The sequence below is a fragment of the Henckelia pumila genome, chromosome 2, assembly GCF_033568475.1.
Source record: "Henckelia pumila isolate YLH828 chromosome 2, ASM3356847v2, whole genome shotgun sequence".
Taxonomy (NCBI): domain Eukaryota; kingdom Viridiplantae; phylum Streptophyta; class Magnoliopsida; order Lamiales; family Gesneriaceae; genus Henckelia; species Henckelia pumila.
Genome location: NC_133121.1, coordinates 154609264 through 154632688, shown reverse-complemented (window position 1 = coordinate 154632688; position 23425 = coordinate 154609264). Strand labels below are relative to the sequence as shown.

The following is a 23425-nucleotide window of genomic DNA, read 5'->3' as shown; positions in this document are numbered from 1 at the left end:
GCATGGTTATTGGGACGTTGAGATTTGGAAGCTAGACATGTAAACGTGGATTTAGTAGATCAGATTTTTGAGAACCTCTGTTATTGAAGTTTGATCAGTCGAATTTCGAGGATTAAATTCTTTTTAAGGAGGGTATATTGTAACACTCGAAAAATTCATAAATCCACTCACGAGTATTAAAGGGATTTTAAAATGAATTTATTCTATTTAATTATGATATAAAATTTATATTTAATTAAATAATTTTATGTGATATTAATGATTTAAAAGTTATGTTTAAAATATTTTGTGTTATATATATTGCATGGGATTTTATGTTTTAAATTTGATTTTTTGTGTTTTAAAATGTATGTTTAAATGTGGTGTTAAATGTTTTAATGTTATGTAATTTTTCTGGTGTTTAATGGTTGCAAGTTAGTTTTATTATTTTCAGGTTTGAGATTAATTCTGGACTGAGAGTAAATAGACTAGCCTACAAACGAGATAAAACAAATCTTTTTTATATTTATTTTAAGATTAATATTGGTGTAGTTTTATTTTAAAACTGAGAGGAAAAAAATTTAAAATTCAGTATTTGCAACTAATTGACCGGCTTCCAAGCCCATTAGTTACATTGAGTAAGCATCAAGTTTTATTTTCTTCTTTCTCAATATTTTCTCTCAAAACCACGCCGCCTACTCCATATCCTCCCCCCTCGTTCCAAATTTGTACCAAAAAAGAATAAAGACTCTCAATATCGTTCATGCAAGGCTAGCAAAACCATGAAAAGGGTTTATGTACAAAGTACGGGCAAACCATTATATTATGGATTGTATCTGAAGACCTGGAAAGAGGCGTTTTTATGTCAGCAACAGGAGCCCAAGCTTAGGCTGAATCTTTCTCTATAGCATCTCCTTGGTCCCATGATCACTACCGAGGTACTAGTTAACCACAACCTACAATGATCACACAAGTTTTTAAACGCTTTTGAAAACACCATTCAAGAATATAGGTATTTCGATATGAAAATTCTGTGTGTTGATGTGTTTGTAATGTATATTGTATTAATTTTTAAGATATTTTGAAGAACATGATGTAGAATTGTGAAACGTGAATCATTCTTGATGTTGTGTAAAGATTTGAGGTTTGATGAGAAAATATGTGTGAATCTGAGAATTTCGGTATGTGTTTGTGATATGAAAAGTTTTGATGCAAATCTTTTGAAGATGGTCGTTTTTGGATGAATCCTTTCGAGTTTTTGAAGTTTTTCACGAGTTTGATCATAAGTTTCAATGGGTGAGTGAGTAGGTTTGAATTGGGATAGAGAAATACTGAAAAAGAAACGAAGAAAATGATATTCTGAAATGCAGGCAGCTGCCTATGTGTAGATGGGCGCCCCTGTGCCCGGGGCTGCGCAAGGGCGCGTGAAAACACGCACCCCAGCGCCCCAAGGCCTGCCCAAATTATGTTTTTTTTTTATATTTTAAGTTCTAAATTAATGTTTATGATCTTTTAAGGTGTTTTAATTTAATTATTTTAAAGAGTTCCTAGGAAAAAAGTTTCAAGTTTTGATGTCAAGAACGAAAAGAACAACTCACGTGGATCGATTGAGTTATGTAATGCATTATATGCTAGTATGGTCTCACGAAAACTATGTTATGAAAAGTATGAAATTTTGTGGAATTTTAATGGACGTGTTTATCTTTCTTTTAGTTAGCACGCATGATTTTCAAGCATGAAAAGATTTAAAGAGTGTGACATGTTAAGTTTTAAGTTATTTTCAAGATTCGTGATAATATGATGATTTTAAAATGTTCTTATGTATGTTTCATGAATGATAAGAAGTTTTATGGTGAAAATGATGAAGTTAGGACAAAGCTTATGATCATGATGTTTTGATGATGCATGATAAAATATTTTGATGGTGTATGTGTTTTTGTGGTAGCAGTACGAGACTAGTACTCCAAGATGAGCTCCGGAGGGGTCTTTCCAAAGAATGAAGGTGCGCATATTGGCCAAGACCAGTATGGTCGGTACAGAGATGGTGTGCATATTGTCCAAAACCAGTATAGACGGTACATAGATGGTGCGCATATTTGCCAAGGCTAGTATGGATGGTACATCTATATGTATGTTGTATAACGACTATGATCACATGAACCCCATGTGCCCATAAGATATGATTATCACAATTGCATGTATTTCATTACACGAAATGAAGGATTTTTATGCCCATGATTTTATATGCATCATGTTTATGTTCAAGTCTTGCACGTTTAAAGCATGATGATTTTTATTATGTATTAGCAATGTAATGAAGTTTTCTTGCAGAGTCTTTAAACTTAATATAATTGTATGGTGCAGATGTAAAAGAAGAAGTTAATAATTTAAAGGTTGTTTATGGGACCGAGTAGTCGAGGAGGCGAGAATAATTTGCATGGCACGGACGTCCGAGAACCTTATGCAAGCATGCCCACGAAAGCTTGGACATTTTATTAATGTTATGCATGTTTATTGAACTCATGTTTTAGCAGGTCATTTGAAGATCAAATCATGTTTGAAATAATTTATTTTGTGATTGCATAATTTACAGTTTATATTTTTGCAATTGTGAGGAAGCTTTGGCGTTCCTGTATGAGTTAACATCATTTTTGTTCAATGATAGTATAATGAGTTTTGAACCACGAGATTTTGAGTTGCTTTGGCCAAACTTAATTTTTACGCATGGTACTTTATAGTTTATATCTACGAGCATGATGCATGTTTTTAAAAATATATATATTTTATGTATCTTTCCGCATCATAATTCTTGAAAATGTCAAAAAAAATACGGAACGTCACAATTTGAATGTTTATTGCCTAGGCCTCTTAAAATAACTTCAAAGCATATCAAATGTACGTTAGAAGTGAATTCTTGAATACAAAATTATAAGAGGAAGTTTATGTTAGACAACATCCAGGTTTTATCAATCATTTATTTTCTGATAATATGCACCACTTGAACAAGGCTAATATATGGAATAAAAAAAGTCCCCAAAGCATGGTATAAAGCATTAACTAAATTTGTTGTTGAACATGATTTCATTATAGGAACTCTTGATAAGAAATTGTTTAAGTTCATTTTAGGAGATCATGCTTTGTTACTTAAAATTTATGTTGTAGATATTATATTTGAGTCAACTTACTCCAAATTGTGCAAGAGATTTGCAAAATTGATACATGATTTGCAACTGATTTTCTTGATTATTCTTTGATAATTGTCAGTTGTCTAGTCTTCAGTTGAATACCTTTGACTGACTTGAGATAATCATCCAGTCGTGGTTCAGTTAAGGTATAAAGTTCAGTCGTTGATTTTAGTCTTAAAAAATATTTGCTCTCGCTCAGTTGGAAGTCTTTAGATCAGTTGCATAAAATATTCAATGTTCAGGCTCAAGATAGAATTGATCTATCCAGTTGAGTAACCTCAATAAGTTATCTGTCTGTGTCCAGTTGAGTTACTCTTATCAGTCGTCTATTTTTCCTTTATTTTTTAAACACCAAAACATAAATTTATTCTCCAAAAACTTTAAGTCAAGCATGTCCATGACATTTATGAATTTTATTCATGTTATGTACATTTTATTAATTCATGTTTTAATACATTAGGTAATCTCTGATCATTCTACAAATGATTTATTCAATATTTTATTATTTTATTCACGTGATTTCATGTCTCTAACGTTAATAATGCAAAATATGCAGAATAATGTAGTTATTGTTTATTGGCTTAATAATATGAAAGATTTATCGTCTAAGTTATTGTATTGGGTTCCAATGGTATGAACGATGCGGCGAAAAATCTAATGTTTTGAAATGACTTATGAGTTCATAATGTGTTTATGACATAATTATAAGAATGTAATGAGGAAATTATGAAAATTTTCTAGTGTATATGTTTGAAACGTGAGTTATACTATAATGGTCATGCAACATCAATTAAGATTTATAAAAACTTGACTTGTTCAGTAGCTCAAATGAAATGAGACCAATGTTATTATAAATCTAATTCATAGAGCTAAAAATGTTATGTTTTGTGCTACGACTAAATCCTTTTGGAGGAAGGACAACGCTGAAGTGGTCATTGTATTATAATTTCTTATACTGACATATTTTTGTAGAACGAGCATAAATTTTCTTTCCAATGTCCAAATTGGATGAGATAAAAAATAAATCAAAGATAATGCTTAGATCTATAACTTTCATGGTGACTACTGTTGCTATTTCAGAATTAAAAGTAATGTTTGATATAGAACAATGTGAATCTCATCACCCAAAACTAGGCACCCCAACACCCATAGGAAGCGCTGAAGGAGTTGAAATCAGAGAGTCAGGAGCCCTAGCACAGGAAAATGTTCACCCTAGATCCCAACCTGAAATTGGGCAGCACCCCAGCACAGGAAAATGGCCACCCCTACGCCTGGTCAGCGGAAATGTGATTTTATAAGTTAAAACGACGAGCTTTTAGTCTTCTAAACCATTTATTCATTTTCAAACTTCTACATATTGATAGAGAAGGCAATGACGCAAATTTCTAGACAAATTATCATAGAATCATCCTAAATTATGAGCGACTGAAGCCAAATTCAGCATCTACTTAAAAAATTCAACCTATAATATAAGTGATCCCTCAAATTCTGATGTTCAAACCTAGGTGATGAGAATTGTAGAGGTATTGATAGTTTTTAGGAATTAGATCTTGCATATGATAAATTTAATAAGAATTATTGAGCTTTTGGCATCTTAGGAAGGGTTCATCCATTGTCTAAATTGATTCAAGAGTATTGAGTAAGTTGAGTTTCTACTTTGATGTTTCACATAAGTTATAAATATGTTTTGAACTGAGTCTAAAAGGTAATTTGGATGAATTGAAAGGTAATATATATTTTTGGAATATACATGGTTTCAATTTTGACAAAACAATATAGGCAAAATATCTTGATATTTCATTTTTCTCATTTCGCTTTCGAATAAAAACCCATCTGTATCCAACAGGTTTTACACCTTTAGGTGTGAGGACTATAGGTCCAAAAATATTACGTTTATTTAGCGAATTCAATTCAACCTGGATGACATCTTTCCATTTGGCCCAATCATGACGAGTTTTACATTCACCAAAAGATTTTGGTTCATGATCCTCATTTTCATTTATGATGTCACAAGTCACATTATAAGAAAATATTTCATCAATATCTTCTATGTCTTTTCGGTTCCATATTTTTCCAATATTAATATAATTGATAAAGATTTCACGATTCTCGTCAGTTTGTGGTTCTGACAGAACATTTTCATCATTGGGTGTTTCTTCTGGAACACCATTTTCTATTTTATGATCATCGTGCTTCTCTATGCTTTTTTTTTTCCCGAGGATTTTTATCCTTGAAACCGACTGGCCTTCCACGCTTCAAGCGTTTTATGACATCATGAATGTTTTCAATTTGTTTCTTTGGAATTTCAATTCGAGCAGGGACATTTACAGCATGTATATATGATTTTGTTATCCCTTTTGTATCTGCAAATGCATCTAGCATTTGATTTGCAATTTTTTGCAAGTGCACAAATTTTTGTACATCTTTCTCACATTGTTTGGTCCTTGGATCCAAATGTAACAATGATGGTACATACCATGTGATTTCTTTTTCGATGTGTTTCTTTTCTCCCCCTAACATTGGGAAGATTTCTTCATTAAAATGGCAATCAGCAAAATGTGCTGTAAACACATCGCCTGTCTGAGGCTCAAGATATCGAATGATTGATGAACTATCATAACCGATATAAATACCGATTTTTCTTTGAGGACCCATTTTTGATCGTTGAGGTAGTGCAATAGGCACATACACCATACATCCAAAAATTCTCAGATGAGAAATATTTGGTTCTTTACCAAATGCAAGCTGCAATGGGAAGAATTTATGATATGCACTTGGTCTGATGCGAATTAATGCCGCAACATGTAAAATTGCATGTCCCCATATAGAAATAGGGAGTTTTGTTCTCATAATCATTGGTCTAGCAATCAGTTGTAGACGTTTAATCAATGATTCAGCTAATCCATTTTGTGTATGAATATGAGCAACATGATGTTCAACAGTAATTCACATTGACATACAGTAGTCATTGAAAGTTTGGGAAGTAAATTCTTCAACATTATCAAGTCTTATTTTTTTGATTGTATAATCGGGAAATTGATTTCGCAATTTTATTATTTGAGCCATTAATCTTGCAAATGCCACATTTTGAGTTGACAATAAGCATACATGTGATCATCTGCTAGAAGCATCGATCAATACCATAAAGTATCGAAATGGTCCACATGGTGGATGAATTGGCCCATAAATATCATCCTGAATACGTTCAAGAAATATGGGTGATTATGTTTGGATTTTAGCTGGCGATGGTCTTATAAAAGTTTTCCAAGAGAACATGCTTTACATTGAAACTTATTATTCTGAAATATTTTTTGGTCTTTCAATTGATGACCATGTGTATTTTCAATAATTTTTCGCATCATTATTGAACCAGGATGTCCCAATCGATCATGCCAATTGGTTAATATTGAAGAATTATTAACCACCATATTTGATTCGATTGACCTTATATGTGTATAATGCAATCCAGTAGGGAGCATTGATAATTTTTCAACCACATATTTCTTTCCTGATTTATATGTGGTAAGACACATATATTTCTGATTTTCATCAGTTATCGTCTCAGTATCATATCCATGAGAATATATGTCATTAAAACTCAACAAATTTCTTTTCGATTGTGGTGAATATAAAACATCATTTATCAGAAATTTTGTACCATTTGGTAACAAAAATTGTGCTTTACCACCAAATTCAATCAAGTCTACAAGATCTGATATGGTATTCACCATTGTTTTTGTTGGTTTTATTTCCAAGAAATATCTTTCATCTCGCAGAATAATGTGTGTTGTACCACTATCCGGTATGCAAATTTCCATGATATTATTTCCATGTTTGCTCATAGCATTTTCCATATCAAACTTCACAAAAATGCAATAAAAAAAAATTAAGTACAATACAAATGCAAAATATAACATGCTTTATAATACAAGAATGCATGAAAAATACAAATTTATTACAATCTAGTCCCACCAATCTTTTAATCAATGTCTTCGAAATCATTCAAAAAATCTGCAGCATTGAAACTAGTTGAACCAATTAAATGGTCACTATTTTCAACAAAATTGGTCTATTTTCCTTTTTTCCTTTGTCGATTCTTTATAGAGCTTACATAGGTGCTCAGGGGTTCGACAAATATGTGACCAATGTCCTGGAGTGCCACATCTATAACAAATACTCTCAGATCTTTTTGAGTGATTTTCATTTTCACTCGTATTTTCATGCTGCCTTTTTGGTGGGTGGTTCGTGACGTTCTTTTGAGATGAGTTATTGAAATAACTATCTCGATTATTTTCATATCCACGGCCACGACCACGACCACGACCGCGATAATTTTTACGTCCACGTCCACGTCCACGCCCACTTCCTCGACCTCGTCCACGACCAAAATCATGTCTATGCTTTTGATTTTGGTTTTCATTTTTAATTACGACATTTGCTTCTGGAAATGCCGTTGAATCAGTGGGTCGGGATTGATGATTTCTTACTAACAATTCGTTGTTCTTTTCCGCCACAAGAAGACATGCGATGGGTTCAGAATATATCAAAAATCCAAGCACTCTATACTGTTGTTATAGAGTTATATTCGATGCGTGAAAAGTGAAAAATGTTTTCTCAAGCATTTCCATCTCTGTGACTTCAAGTCCACAGAATATTAATTGCGAGACTATTCGATACATCGCAGAATTATAATCACTGACTTTTTTAAAGTCTTGGAATCTCAACGTATTCCATTCATCACGGGCGGTCGGAAGTATCACTTCCCTTATATGCTCAAATCTTTCTTTCAACCCTTTCCATAAAATCATTGGGTCTTTTTCTGTGAGATATTCATATTTCAATCCTTCATCAAGATGTCTACGTAAGAAAATCATATACTTTGCCTTTTCTTGTGAGGATGATATATTATTTTCTTTGATGGTATCACTTAGACCCAATGACTCAAGATGCATCTCTACATCGAGAGTCCATGACATATAATTCTTTCCAATGATATCGAGCGCAACGAATTCAATCTTTGTCAAATTTGACATGGTGGTACTAGAAAAATAACAATGCATTTTATTAGTTAATTTTCATTAATATGACAATACAAAATAATGGAAGAACGAAGATTACAAGTGCGTGTACAAATAGAGAAAAAGTATGTGGTGGAAAATCGCTGGTGAGTACAAGACTCGTGAGCATGGTGATCATAATCGTTATGAAAAATAACCTTAGAAATGCCATCATTTTCATCTTCGAAAAATCGAGAAGAAATTATTTTGAGAGAAAGAGTGAATTTTGGTGTGATTGAAAATGAGTTTTAGTGAACATATTTATAGGGCAAAAACTAGCCGTTTTGTTACCGTTTGTGACCGTTGGGGGTAAGGAAAAAAATCGAGTATGTGTTGAATAAAAATTCGTGATAATCATGCGATGCATATAATGATAATCATAATTAAATAATTATGTATATCATATCACATTATTATAAGGTCGGTGTCTTAGACAACCTTTTATATAATATTATGAGATTATACGAATATGATTAGTATATAAATACACAATAATATATATCATATCACGTTATTATAAGGTCAGTGTCATAGACAACCTTTTATATAATAACATGAAATTATATATTAATACAGTTAGTATATATACATAATAAATATATATCTTATCACGTTATTGTTTAAAAACTTTAGAGGCTTTTATACTTGTCGTATCCCTTACTGGGAGTGTGGGATGTCGTCTTAACATCCTCCCAGGATTTATAAAAAGTTTTTAAAAACTAAATTTTTTTTTGATCATTTCTGAAAATAACATGATATTATATATTAAATATATACACAACAAATAAATAAACAATAAAATAAATATTCTTACTTTTGTTACATTTTTCTTGTGTTTTGGAGCTTGGAAAAATATGGAGGACTTTCGAGCGATCGTGCTGATAATGTGTTGTGAAAAAGTAAAAATTTACGGTAAAAAGTAAATACTCCAAATCTCAAAATATATCAAACTCTACACTTTATAATAATAATAAATATATATATGTATTATAAATATAAAAAAGATGAAAATTGAGAGAGGCTAAAACCCATAACGAGAAACCCTTCTCCCATTTCCATTTGTAAGTATTTGACTTGCAACTCTCAACTTCCTTCCTGCGAATTCAGAAACCAGCAGATGCTCCCTTCCCAAGTCCTCCGCCGCGCTGCCGCCGCCCGCCGGTCTCTCTTGTCCTTGCTCCTTTACGATTCTCCTACCTCTGTACACCTCCTCTTCTGACTATGTCTTTTGTAAAGATGTTTACTTTTAGTTTTATATTTGTGGGAGGTTTATTTTTTCTGTGATTGATTTTCAGTTATTCGAGTCGTTATTGAAAGGGGATTGCAGGGGTTTCAGCACCACTCTGTTCAGTCGATCTTTTAATGCCAGTTTTGGAAATGGTATTTAAATTCTTGCTCAATTGTTCATTTCCCTTGCTTCAAAATGTTACCTTTGTTTGGTTTTTTCACTGATCATTCGTTTCAACTCTTGTTTTATTGATGGTGCAGGCAGTGATGAGAAGTACTGGTTGAAGCCAGGAGTACCCCGTAATAGTTTCGGCTCTCCGAGGTCAATTCATTCCACTGGTAATCACTTACCTATCATTAATTTTCTATATAGGCTGCATGTTTGTTGTGATTTATGTTGTATTTGGAATTTGAACGTTTACATAGAGATGTCATATTATTGTCGAAGCATAACTTCTATTGTTGGCCCCCTTCCATGAGCCTGTTCCTTTTGGAGATGTAGTTCCTTATGCAGCATCTGAGAAGTAGTCAAAAGCTCGAATCGTGCATATGGATTCCCCATTATGTCTAGTTAATTTGGTTTTGGCTGGTTATTTTGGGGCCTTTACTGTCAATATTGGTTCTTTGTAGTGGCTTATCAATTTTAATATGTTCACTCTTTCTTCTTTTTCTTTTTTTGGTTATATTTTCCTTTAATAGCACAACTATCAAGAGATTTTTATGACGTACTCCATGTCAGTAAAAATGCAACGGCATCAGAAATTAAGAAAGCTTATTATGCGGTATGTTTCCATCTTCAGTTTTGTCGGAGCTCCAGAGGGAGATGACTTAGGATTTTTTTTTGATATTATTTATTTTCCTGTTCGTACTCATCTTCTTAGTAATTTCTATGGTTCCATAGCTTGCAAAGAAGCTACATCCAGATACAAACAAAGATGATCCAGAAGCTGAAAAGAAATTTCAAGAAGTTCAGAAGGCATATGAGGTACATTTTGAAAACCTTCAGTTTCTCAAGTAAAGTCCTAGCCACCTAGCTAACAATTATTGTTTTATTTTGTTCGATCATGTTGTATCATGTATGGTACTATTTTTGTAGGTCTTGAAAGATGAAGAAAAACGCCAACAATATGATCAGGTCTTAGATATATGATATATCTCTGCATATATTGTGCATATAGTTTTACTTATTCTCAACTGTGTTTCCTACCTACCAACTTCCAAGATAGTGAACATAATGCATAATCTGGGTTGAAGGGGCTATGGCTTCCATATATATCTAACGAATATCAATACGTCCTCAAAGACTTTAATCTAAGACTTTAATCTTTGTTTTGGCAACTGGATCGAAAATTCTCTCATCAAACAGATTGGTCATGAAGCTTTTGAACAAGTTAGTAATGGTGAAGGTTCGGGATTTAATCCATTTGGAGGAGCTGGCTTCAATCCTTTCCAGGACATATTTAAAAATGCCGATGTGAGTGTTTGATCACAAGACTATTTCTTTTACTATGTTCACTGCAGTTTTTGGCTCTCAGTTTTCTTCAATCAATCTAGATGAATAGTATGATGAGATTTTGTAATTGATCAAATAGCGGGATGAACATATTTCTAATTGTCAATACAAAGTATTATTCTTCCAATAAAATCAATAACACTCTTTAAAGGCTTTACATGTTAGTTGTTGAGAGTTGAGACCATGCAATAATCTTGGAGAGGCAGCATTATAACGGGTGGTTTTAGAAACTGCAAGTGGTTGTAATGATTGAGGCGAATAGACTAAGAGTTGTGTTATTCCACTCGAGACTAGCTTTTTTCGTTTTGGGAGTTCTGGGTGGAGTAAAGCTTTTTGAGTTGCATTGCTAACCATGTTGTATTTTAACTCGTCCTATCTTTGATTTATTGAGTGGAGAAATCCCGAGGGCAGCAACTGTCAATGTTACCTGATCTTGGCCAAAAAGTGGCACTTGCTTTAGCTGAGACATACAGCCACCAGAAATTTTAATGCTATACAAGTTTTTCTATGGTCAAGCTAGAACTGGTGTCCTGGATTTGGTGGTATTTGCATGGAAAGAGTTGTAGATAAGTTACACATAGACATGCATTTATAGTTGCGAGAGCCCATGTTGGCCTTTGATTTTACTGTCCTTGACATGTTTGTACTGACCAAAATGCAGTATTGCGCCATAACCTTGATATATATATATATATATTTTTATCTAAATTGTCGATACTTTCTACTCGAGCTCCAAAGTTCTAATTGTTGATGTGTGCTTTGGCATATTTTGTTGCAAGCTCAGATTTTCAACATCTTCAATAGGGACATGGGTGGCGAGGATGTCAAGGTTACTATTTTTTGTTCAGTTGTCTATAAATGTAATTTTTTTTAACACGAGTATGATAAATTTTGGTCATTAACTGCAGGTTTCGTTGGAACTATCCTTTATGGAAGCTGTCCAGGGATGCACAAAAACTTTGTCAATTCTAACTGATTTGGCCTGTGATACTTGTGGTATTGGCATATACCTTCCTGAAAATTATCACTGTCAAACCTTATTAAGTCCATACTTCATTTGCTGCCTTGGTTTATTATCTTTGAATCCTTTGATTTGGTTAAGCGAGTTTGAATAGACGTGGTATGATTGGTCTATTATGCTGAAGTGCTTCATCCAACTTTTCATGTTGTTGTTCTCAATCACTCTGCTTGATTTTGTTAGGTGGAACTGGCGTCCCTCCAGGTACCAGGCCTGAAACTTGTAGACGTTGTAGAGGCTCTGGCATGGTGAGTATCTTTGGCATCTCCACCTTTGGTATTAGTGGATATTAACATCTTTCTTTGGGTACCCAGATAATATCACAGAACGGTCCTTTCACACTTCAGTCTACTTGTCCAAATTGTGGAGGTGCTGGCAAAATCGTGTCGGTATGACATTTTATGTTCTAACAAAATGTTCTTGTTATTTCCTTCACATCAACTTGATTTTTCAGTTATGTGGTGTTATATTCGTTGTCCCTGTGGACGCTTTAGTTTGTCTTGGTTAAGTTTTTCATTCAATTGGACCATTTATCCAAGAAGTGAGCGAAATGGCCCAGGAGGCAGTGGATAGCTGTAGACTTTGGTCGTACAAATCTTTTACCTGATTGAACCCAATTGTGGTCCTCTTGGGCAGCTAATGAAATAATATAGGGGCCTCCATGACTGCTATTGTTTTTATTTTTTTCTTTTTATTCTCCACTTTGAAATAAGGTGTGCGGTAGCTTCCTACTGCATGAGTGAAGGTGTAGGAACGAAAAAAGTGGTCGAACTTGTAAGCATCAACATAAGTTCAGCATTGACATGTGAAAATATGACTATATATTCAATGTCATTATCGTATGTGAAGATAAACAATTACGATAGAGACAACCATATGTGTGGTAAAAATATATTCTTTTCTGAATGAATAATCACAATACAACCCTATAGCATATATACTTATTTTTATACAATGTTGTAAATGGCGGGAGGCAGTGGCGGGGCGGTCAGTGACCACCTAGCCCCTCGGCCGCCTTGGCGGTGTCCAGACGGTTGAATTTTTTTAGCAAAGTAAGAGGTGTTTTTATTATATCTAGGCTTTTAAAATTGATTGAATTTGACTGGTTTTTAGAATTATTTGATTTTAATAGTTGACCGGTTTTTTAAAATCATTCACCGCCTCGCCCGCCGGATGGCCTCGGACCGGCTACTGAGATCGCCTTAGACAAATGCAGGGCGGTCGAGGGCCGCCTATCGCCTAGGCGGTCGAGCGATAGGCGACCCTCGATCGCGATTTAGAACGTTGTTTCTATATTATGTTCACAATCTAACTTTAATTAACAGACAAACCATAAGGAATAAATATCAATCAAATGTTCTGATACTAATTAAGATATTTTCTTTCCTTTTTCTACGCTCCTAAGTTGGAGCAAAGATATCTATCATGCCTAACTTGCAGATGATTGAACTTGGGTCTGAAATGACTCTTTGTTAAGGCATCAGCTAAGGCATCGGCAATCTGTTGTTCAGATGTGACAAATGACATGCGAATTATTCCTCCTTCGAGCTTTCCTTTGATGAAAAGTCTATCAACTTCTATATGCTTTGTACGATCATGTTGTACTGGATTATTCACAATGCTAATCGCTGACATGTTGTCGCAGAATATCATCATTGGCACTTCCTGGTCTAACTTCAATTCTTCAAGAACTAGCTTAAGCCATAGTAACTCACATACTCCATTCGTCATAGTCCTAAGCTCAGCCTCTACACTACTACGAGACACAACATTTTGTTTTTTACTTTTCCATGATACAAGATTACCACATAGAAAAGTACAGTACCCTGAAGTAGACCTCCTACAAAAAACAGAGCCTGCTGGTAGTGATCCGACCCGAATCATCTACTAGCTTATTATTTAGGCATGCAATTATCTTAAACTGAAAACTTAATCAGAGGAATTAAACTTGTGGAAACTAAAACCAAGTAAAACGTAACTCAAGCAATTTCGACAGAATACAACTGGAAAACATAATTGAAAAATGTATAAACTTATTCAACATATTGAATCAACAGTATCAGAACCCAAAACAACAATGGTATCAAAACAGGAAAACCTCCACTGCGGTCACCAGCTCCGCTCCTAAGAGTGCCTCGATCCTCTTACCTCGTCCAACCAGAGACCTGCCCCGTCGAATTAGGTGTCCAAGATAATACCAAAGATGTGAGCGACTAACACCTAGTACGTAACGAATGAGTATGCAAACTTATATGCGCATGCAAATGATGTGGCTGGGTATACTGGATAACAAGATCAATCCTGCTAAGACTAGACGCCAACGAGTGCATAATACCATCTGCTGTCAACTCCGCTGGGTAGCTCAGACACTCGTCTAGATCACCGTAGCGTCAGTCCCGTCATCGCGGTGTCTCCCAGTGTCGAACCTCATATCAAGAGTGTAGGGCTGAGCAACCCTACTCGAAAGACTATCTCGAATGAGATATGACTCAACGTGATATATGCACATGCAACATATGAATAAAGCAATAAAACATGCATCATGACACAAAGTGCAACATATAAGAAAGCATACTCGCTGGATATCTTAGTCAGTACTTACGTCCGTCTACTGGACATGTCGAGTACTGTCAGGGTCTAAGGTCCAAGCCTACAGTTAAGTGATTACCATATAATTAACACTGATCTAAAAGTTTTAACTAAGATAATGGATACTCCCAACAACTATTAAGGTTCCCAGATTATACATGTGTCCGTCGTCAGCCCTTTGATGTCGAAGTCGCAAACTCTTAGGCACAGCTTCGCTACGATCCCGGAAGCGCCTCGCTATCGCCCGGCCCTCGAGTGTAAGACTAGAAACACTCTGAAAACACAAGATTCGAGAGAGACAACTGTGAACTGGCAATTTGAAAATGAGCCTCGGCTGGCCTATTTATAGGTGGAGTTCGGAAGCACTGAACTCCAGACCAGAAGCTCCGATCCCGCATGTATGCCATGTTTCGGAACGCCAGACTTCGAAAGCTTCGATCACTACTTCAGACGTTCCGATCATGTTCGGAAGCTCTGATCCTCTTCGGAAGCTCCGAACTTGCCACTTGTCAACCTCTTTTTGACACTTCAATTGGTACGTGTTTGGTTGAGTTCGGAAGCACCGATCTTGACCTTATGCTTCCAAACTACTTGGGCCTTCACCATTTTTCGGACATTTCGGAGTTGATTTTTCACTTAATTTTCAAACACGTGTTATCATTTAATATCATAAAATGAAACTAGGATTACTACACTGCCCAATCCCCATATGTGCAAGCCTCTACGCTTCTCCGTTTGTTCTTTCTGAACAATGAACCTTTTCTTGGAGAGCCTTTTAAATATCTCAAAATCTTGTAGACATCATCGATGTGTTCCTCATGTGGTGAATGCATGAATTGGCCAACCACACTAACAACAAAAGTTATATCAGGTCTTGTATGAGAGAGATAAATAAGTTTGCCTACAAAACGAAACTACATAACGATTATACACTGAGGAAAACAAAAAGTTTGCCTACAAAATGTTGATATCTTTCTTTCTCGGCGGAAGTTCCTTTAGACACTTCACTTAGCTTTTGATTTGGATTCATGGGTACATCACTAGGTCAACATCCACTCTATCCTATCTCCTTGAGTTGGTATATTCTTTGGCAGGGATACATAGATTCCTTTCTTGATCTAGCAGCTTCCATCCCTAGAAAATATCGCAAGGGTCCCTGATCTTTTATCTCAAATTCCAACGCGAGGTAGCCTTTTAAACAGAATATTTCCTCTTCATCATCTCCCATGAGATTATGCCATCGACATGTACGATTAAGATTGTCATCTTGCCTTTTCTGGTATTCTTTACAAACATTGTGTGGTCGGATTACCCTTGAATATAACCTTGCTTCTTTACTGATTTCGAGAATTCCTCAAAGCAAGCCCGTGGTGACTGTCTCAATCCATACAATGAATTCTTAATTTGCATATTTTTCCTTGAAATTGTTTTTCGAAGCCTGGTGGAGCATCCATGAACACTTCGTCTTCCAATTCTCCATTTAAGAAGGCGTTTTTTAGATCTATCTGATATGGGGCCCAATCAAGATTTTCCGCCAAAGACTACAATATTCTGACAGTGTTCAGTTTTGCGATTGGTGCGAAGGTCTCTTGGTAGTCAATCTCATACGTCTGTGTAAAACCTTTAGCGACGAGTCTTGCTTTATAATGTTACAATGATCCATCTGAATCAAGTTTCACAGTAAATACTCATTTGCATCCCATTGTTCGTTTTCCATCAGGCAAGTGCATTATTACCCATGTTCCAGTTTTTTTCAGCGCATTCATCTCCTTACGGACAGTTTTCTTCCATTCTGGAACACTTAGAGCTTCCTGTATAGTCTTAGGAACATCCACACTTCTTAAGTGAGAGATAAAAACTCGAATAAGGTACAGATAAATTTTTGTAAGACATTGTGATTTGATATTGAGTGTTGAGTACAAGGAGGAGTCTTCCAACTTACTCTCCCCTTGAAGAGGAGTTGTAAGAAAAATTTTAGATTCAAAGAATGTGACATCCATAGAGAAAAAATAAATTTTGTATAGGGTTCAAAACATTTATACCCTTTCTGGGTTGGAGAATATCCTAGAAACACACATTTTACAGCACGGGGTCTAGTTTATAACGAGTATGATGATGCACATGAACAAAAGCCACACAACCAAACACTTCGAGAGGTAAATCAGAATATAAGTGAGACTTGGGAAAGAAATTTTTGAAAATAGCTAAGGGTGACTCAAAGTTCAGCACTCTTGAGGGCATTCTATTAATTAAATATGTAGCAATGACAATAGTTTCTCCCCATAAGTATTTAGGTACATTAGTGGTAAACACGAGTGACCTAGCTACTTCTAGAAGGTGTCTATTCTTCTTTTTTGCCACTCCATTTTGTTGTGAGGTTTGACTGCAAGAACTATAATGAATTATACCCTTTTGTTGAAAAAATTGACCCAAAAGTTTACTGAAATATTATTTCTCATTATTACTTCTGAACGCTTGAATTTTTTCATGAAATTGTGTTTCAGCCATTGCATATAAATTTTTGAAAATTTGTTCATCTTCTGATATATCAACAAGTAAACCCAACTCAAACGTGTGTGATCATCAATAAAGGTGATAAATCATTATTTTTTTTGAAAGACTTGCAGTTTTCAGTGGTCCCCACACATCACTGTGAATAAGAGTGAAAGGTTTCGATGCTTGATGTGGATGAGCAATAGATGATGCACGATGATTTTTGGAAAATTGACAAATATCACATTGAAAAACAGAAGGATTTTTATTACTAAATAACTTTGGAAACAAATGCTTCAAATAATGAAAATTCGGGTGTCCTAATCTACGGTGCCAGAGTATTATCTCATCGCTAAAAGAACTAGAGTTTGGTATTGATAGATTGTTGGGTGGGCTTGTCCACACGAGTGACTCTCTTCCTCAAAAGTAGTAAAGGCCTCCACGTTCCTTAGCACTCCCAATTGTCGTCCCCGAGTTCGGATGCTGAAATGCACAAAAATTTGAGGAGAACTTAGCACAACAGTTTAATCATGAGTTAGTTTGCTAACAGAAAGCAAATTACAAGAGAGATTAGGAACCTGCAAAGCATTTTGAAGAGTCAAATTTTTAGAGATGTCAATAGAACCCTTTTCCAGCAATAGCAGATAAAGAACCATCAGCTGTTTTAATTTTCTGATTTCCAGCACTTGGGGAAGGAATGAAACAATCTGGAGGATCCCGTCATGTGATCAAAGACACCTGAATCTATTACCCAAGGACATATAGATAGGGTGGAGACATAAGTCAAGTACCTTTCTGTGCTATGGAACAAGACGCTGGTGTAGATTGTGAAAAAAAAGGTGGATTGAAAAAGCTTATACAATTGCTCTAATTGTTCCTCACTGAAAGAGGCAGCCCCCAAAGATTTTTCAGCGCTGTTTTGTTCTTCCAGTCTAGATTGATAAGCCCTTGAACCCCCACTGCCTTATTATTTGAAAGACTCTGGTTTCTAGTTAGGTGGTTTGCCGTGTAAGTCCCAACATGTTTCTGCAGTATGCGGCTTTGTACAGTGCTCACACACAACTTCTCCCTTCCTTGACTGAGCAGTATGCTGTCGGTTTGGAGGTGCAGTAGGAAATTTTTTGCTGAGCAGGGCTGAAGTTTCTGAAACTGATGATGCCTTCTCGGTCAACATGATTTTCCCTCTGCCTTCTTCCCTTCAGCAAACACTTCCCGTAATGATGGCAACGGATCACTGCCCAGAATTCTTCCTCTAACTTCATCCATGTCACGGTTAAGTCCTACCAAGAACACATATTTGGTGCCATCATTTTGGCACTCCCATTTATCATCATAGCATAGATCTAGTTCCAACCACAACCCTTTCATTTCATTATAGTATTCGATGACAGTTTTTTCTCATTGTCTAGACATCCTAGTCTAGTTTTCAAGTCAAATATCTGGGTTTTAGTGGTCGCTCACAAAAATCCTGCACATTAGTGTGTGTGGCATCAAAACTATATATATATATATATATATTTATATATATGTATATACATTTACGGGGAGAAATCGTTGGTCTTTCATTCTTTGTGCACTAGGTTTACCATACAGATGCAAGGGCGTATTTAAATAATGGTTATTTGTTTTCGTCCGTGAACATATTTAGATTATAGAATATAAAAGCGGAACTGTTTTGCCTAGACAAAAATATGATATTAATACAGGTACTTGAGAATTTCCAACTATGTCTCCAATGGCAAATGAGGAAAGATACTTGAACTCAACTCTTCCAAATAATTTGTGCCTTGAAGTTGTGCATATGCAACAATAATAAACTGCTAATCTGCTTCTAACATTTGTTTTTATGTGTTTTTTACGGTCTATTGATAATAAAAATGTAATGGTGAATCAAATAAAATAATGATGACTTTATTTCCAATTTTCTATTGGCGACAGAGCTTCTGCAAATCTTGCAAGGGTAAGCGAGTGTTGAGAGGTCAGAAAGCAGTGAAATTGAATGTCATGGCAGGTGAGTTCATAGCAAGGTTAACAAATTCTGTGCACGACGGATATTATTAATTGATTTAGTTTTGTGTTTAGCAACTACCTTTCGCAGTTTTTTGCACTCTCATCGCTTTTATCAATCTCAATGCCAAAGTAGAGCTGAATGAAATGATATTTCATGTTTTCTCTTTCTGTCAACCAATCCATCTTTCTGAACTGTTATGTCGTCGTAATTCTTTTGTATAATTTTGATGATGATTAAACTGTTGTACTTTATTTTTAGTTGAGGTTTAGGGACATTTCCATATGCTTTGTTACTTCGCCGTTTCTGCGCGGTTCTGGGACAAACGGGAGTTATGACGACATAAAATGTGATTTATCAAATGCTATGATTCTGCATGGCTCTATTTATTTGTTTTTCAAAGTTGTATCTACAAGATTTTTCATGTCTTGGTTCTACTTTGTCAATATGCAGGGGTGGACAATAATGAAAGTATTAAGGTCCCCAGGAGTGGAGGAGCAGATCCAGATGGAGGTCAACCTGGTGACCTTTATGTTATGATCAAGGTTACATAATTAGTTTAATTACTCGCTCACTTGTTTCTATTTCTAGGCATACTATCGTTTGAATGCGGTCATAGTGACATTTTCAATCATTATGGATGTATTTTATTTTATTTTTCTACAAGCTTATAGATGTATTTATAGGTCAGAGAAGATCCGGTGTTCCGTAGGGAAGCGGCTGACATCCATGTTGATGCAGTTTTAAGTATCACTCAGGTAATCCCTAATTAAATACACTTTTGTGAACTTTTCCCGGAGTAACAAGACCTTGTAATTTTTCAACGAGTTGGTTGCGGCCTTTGATTTGAGCTGTGGGGATAGTGACTTTATATTGGCATAATCTACTATACTGAATGTTCAAATTTTATAACTTTAAAATAATGGGAGTTGATGATTGTACCGCTGTCTCTGCTGTATTATCTGACCAGTTATTTTAGAGCTACTCTTCTTTACATGACTAAGTTAATCACTAACTATTTACATGTTGTACAGGCAATTTTGGGAGGATCTATCCAGGTGCCCACCCTAAGTGGGGATGTTGTTGTTAAGGTCTGTCTGCGGTTGTTTTGATTTATTTATTCATACAACACTCACACTTTTACCTTTACTAGGAAAAAGCACGTGCGATGCACATAAAAAATTTATAATTAAATATATGTTTATTAATATCTAATACATAATAGAGAAGAAATATTTGATTGACAATATTAATTAAGACACAATATGATTAATTTAATTAATTAATGGTGGGGGTAATAAAGTATAAAATGAAGGGTACAAAAGGAAATTCACAATTCAAAGTGATATATTATTATGATTATGATTATTATTATGATTATGATGATGATGATTATTATTATTATTATTATATTATTATATTATGATTATTATTATTATTAAATAATTGATAATAATAATTAGTAATTAATAATTAAAGGTGGGGTAATAAAGTAGAAAATGAAGGGTGCAAAAGGAAATTTACAATTCAAAGTGGTATATTTATATGTATGTTAGAATGTTAGATTAGATTTTGGGCATTCTCATTTGCTAATGAAATTTTGCAATCAGTTTATAACTCTGTTTCTTTGTTCTTTTTATTTTCCGTGTTTAAATTTTGTGATGGAGAGGGTTGTTATGGGGTTTTGTCTGTTGTATTCTTGAAATGTGTTTTTTCTGGTACAGAATGGTGGCACTACCACCAGCTTTTCATTTTCCCGATAAAATTCAATTTTTGTTCCTGGTTTGTAGGTACGCCCCGGCACTCAACCTGGCCAAAAGGTTGTCTTGAAGAAAAAAGGTACGAGTTTTGGTGGATCCAAAATTCTCTTCTTCTCTCGCTATCATTGAGTCAAAGATCATAAAATCTTGAAGGCCATTTAGAGATTCTGATTTAAAACATAAACATCAATGTGGATATGTGTGCCACAAGTTTTGGTATATATTGATTGAAATAAGTTCAGTTTGTTTTGGATATAAACATGTTCGTTGACAAGTTACAAAATTGTTGACTTATCCTAGTATGGAACTAAATAGGGTTTCTTTAAGGTCTACCTCTAGTTGTGCCTGCAGTAAAGTTTATTTCGGTAGAGCTAGCTCGTATTCAATCAGTATCTCATTATTTTTGTCCTTGAGAAGAATACTTATGAATACCGATATCAATGTCATGCTTATATGTGAATGTCGGGTCTCAGAAGAAACTGGATAGGAGAAACAATTTGCTTTGCATGCCATTCCTTATTCAAAAGTTTTGATTACATTTAATACTTGCTAAGACGCAACATAAACTTTTGCAGTGAACGTGATTGCAAGCAGTCATTGTTTTACCTTCTGCTGGAATTAGTATATTAATATACCATACGTTCGTTCCCTTGCTAAGACATGTGCCAGTGGTTTTTGGGATTTGTTTAGGATAGATCTGAAAGAAAGTTGTCTCCCAAATTTTAGAAGTTTGCATGTTTTTCTTACACTAGCAAAATTAATTATTCTTATTGTCATGCAGGGATCAAAGTTAGAAATTCTTATTCATTTGGAGACCAGTATGTTCACTTCAACGTGAGCATTCCAACGTAAGTTCCTCAGGTTTTGTAGTATTCCTTCCTGGCATCCTGTCAGAGGACTACTTTTTGTTTCCTGGTTTGTTTCATGGTGGAACGGCAGTGGCCAGTGGTGAACATAAAAAACCTATTTCTGCAATAATGTTACATTTCTAAGACAGCGAAGGCTTCTACTTCTAAGAGAAATTAAGGCTTCTTGTGTTTGCTCTTAATTTAAACTCGGACATAGTGAGAATAACACATTTAAAGGTGAATGGGTGAGTGTTACACGGTCATCCACGCACTATACCTTTATTTTGTCAAGTATATAGTTCCAACTTACCTTGATTGCTTTTCTATCAGAAACTTGACCCAGAGGCAGCGCCAATTAATGGAAGAGTTTGTTAAAGAAGAGCAAAGAGAATACGATAAGGGAGCGGCTGCAGGTGCATCAGGTTGATCGCTGCAACAGCTCTATCTCAAATGCTATACATTTGCAAAAGAAGGAAAAAAATTTTCCCCGGATTGCTTCAGTTTTGAGTTAGAGGTTAGAGGTGCACCACATTTTTATTCATTCCCTATTGTTGGGCAGGATTTGTAATATTCACGGAACCATATTTCTATGCATTATATATTTTGCTGAATATTCAAGTCTATCAAGAGCTGTGGTTTAGTTATCATGGTGCCTATGCATATTTCAGTTTATCTTTTGGATACGATCTACTCGTGTGCCTTCTCATGCCTGTATTGTTGAAAGTTATTGCACAAATTGCAATGGTTGCAATGATCAGATAAAATAAAGTATTAAACCAAAAGTAATTGAAACAATAAGAGCATCCACAACCCTATCCATTAATAACACCAATAACACCCTCCACATCATCAAAAGTCATGGGTCCCACTGTTAATAACACATCCTTCTTTCCACTCACAATCCTATTAACATTAACACTCATTATTTATGGGTCTCACATTCCACTCAACATTATAAAATTATTTTATACTAAATAAATTCATTTTCTTTACATTTTATAATATATTTATAATTATAATATTATATTTTAAGTTTTAATTTAATTAATTTTAAAAATAAATAAAATCATTTTAATATATTTATTCAATACACGAAATTATTAAATTCAAATGCAACAATAACTTTAAAAAAATAACAATTCAAAGAAATTAAAAATAACAAATACAATATTAATTCACGGATTCATGTTGTTGCAATTCCCCCAGATATGCTCCACTAAGTCCGCGCGAAGTTGGTGATGAACTTGAGTGTCACGTAGTTCTGAATTTGTCCGAAGATAATCCTGAAAGCCTCGGTTGGATCCTAGGATAGGTTGTGCAAGTTCATCCGCTTCATCGTTGTACCAATCTATCACGTGACCTCCTTCGTCCTCAATAATCATGTTATGCAAAATAATGCATGCTAACATTATTTGTTTTAATTTTTTCCTATACCAATAGCGAGCTGGGCCTCTTACAATCGCCCATCGAGATTGGAGCACACCAAATGCCCGCTCGACATCTTTTCTTGCAGATTCCTGTCTTTCCTTAAACAACTTTCTCTTGGGATCCTCCGGGCAAGGAAAAGCCTTAACGAAAGTAGCCCACTCGGGATATATTCCATCTGTTAAATAATAACCTTTCGTATATGTAGTGCCGTTCACCGTGAAATTAACCTCCGGCGCATTTCCTTGCAAGACGTTGTTGAAGATTGGAGATTCATATAACACGTTGATATCGTTGCGTGAACCGGCGACCCCAAAGAAGGC

At 35.1% G+C, this 23425-nt stretch overlaps 1 protein-coding gene across 1 annotated transcript; it reads left to right on the top strand.

Annotated features, from left to right (window-relative positions):
* Positions 1–9262: 9262 nt before the first annotated feature.
* Positions 9263–22298, top strand: LOC140880926 (chaperone protein dnaJ GFA2, mitochondrial). Its single transcript, XM_073285801.1, has 18 exons — positions 9263–9422; positions 9517–9601; positions 9710–9787; positions 10148–10230; positions 10350–10433; positions 10545–10583; positions 10815–10922; positions 11746–11790; positions 11870–11957; positions 12163–12227; positions 12294–12368; positions 19000–19072; positions 19523–19614; positions 19756–19827; positions 20104–20160; positions 20860–20908; positions 21611–21677; positions 22008–22298. The coding sequence occupies exons 1-18, from the start codon at positions 9339–9341 to the stop codon at positions 22102–22104; spliced, it is 1341 nt and encodes a 446-aa protein (XP_073141902.1). The 5' UTR covers positions 9263–9338; the 3' UTR covers positions 22105–22298.
* The last annotated feature ends 1127 nt before the right edge of the window (positions 22299–23425 follow it).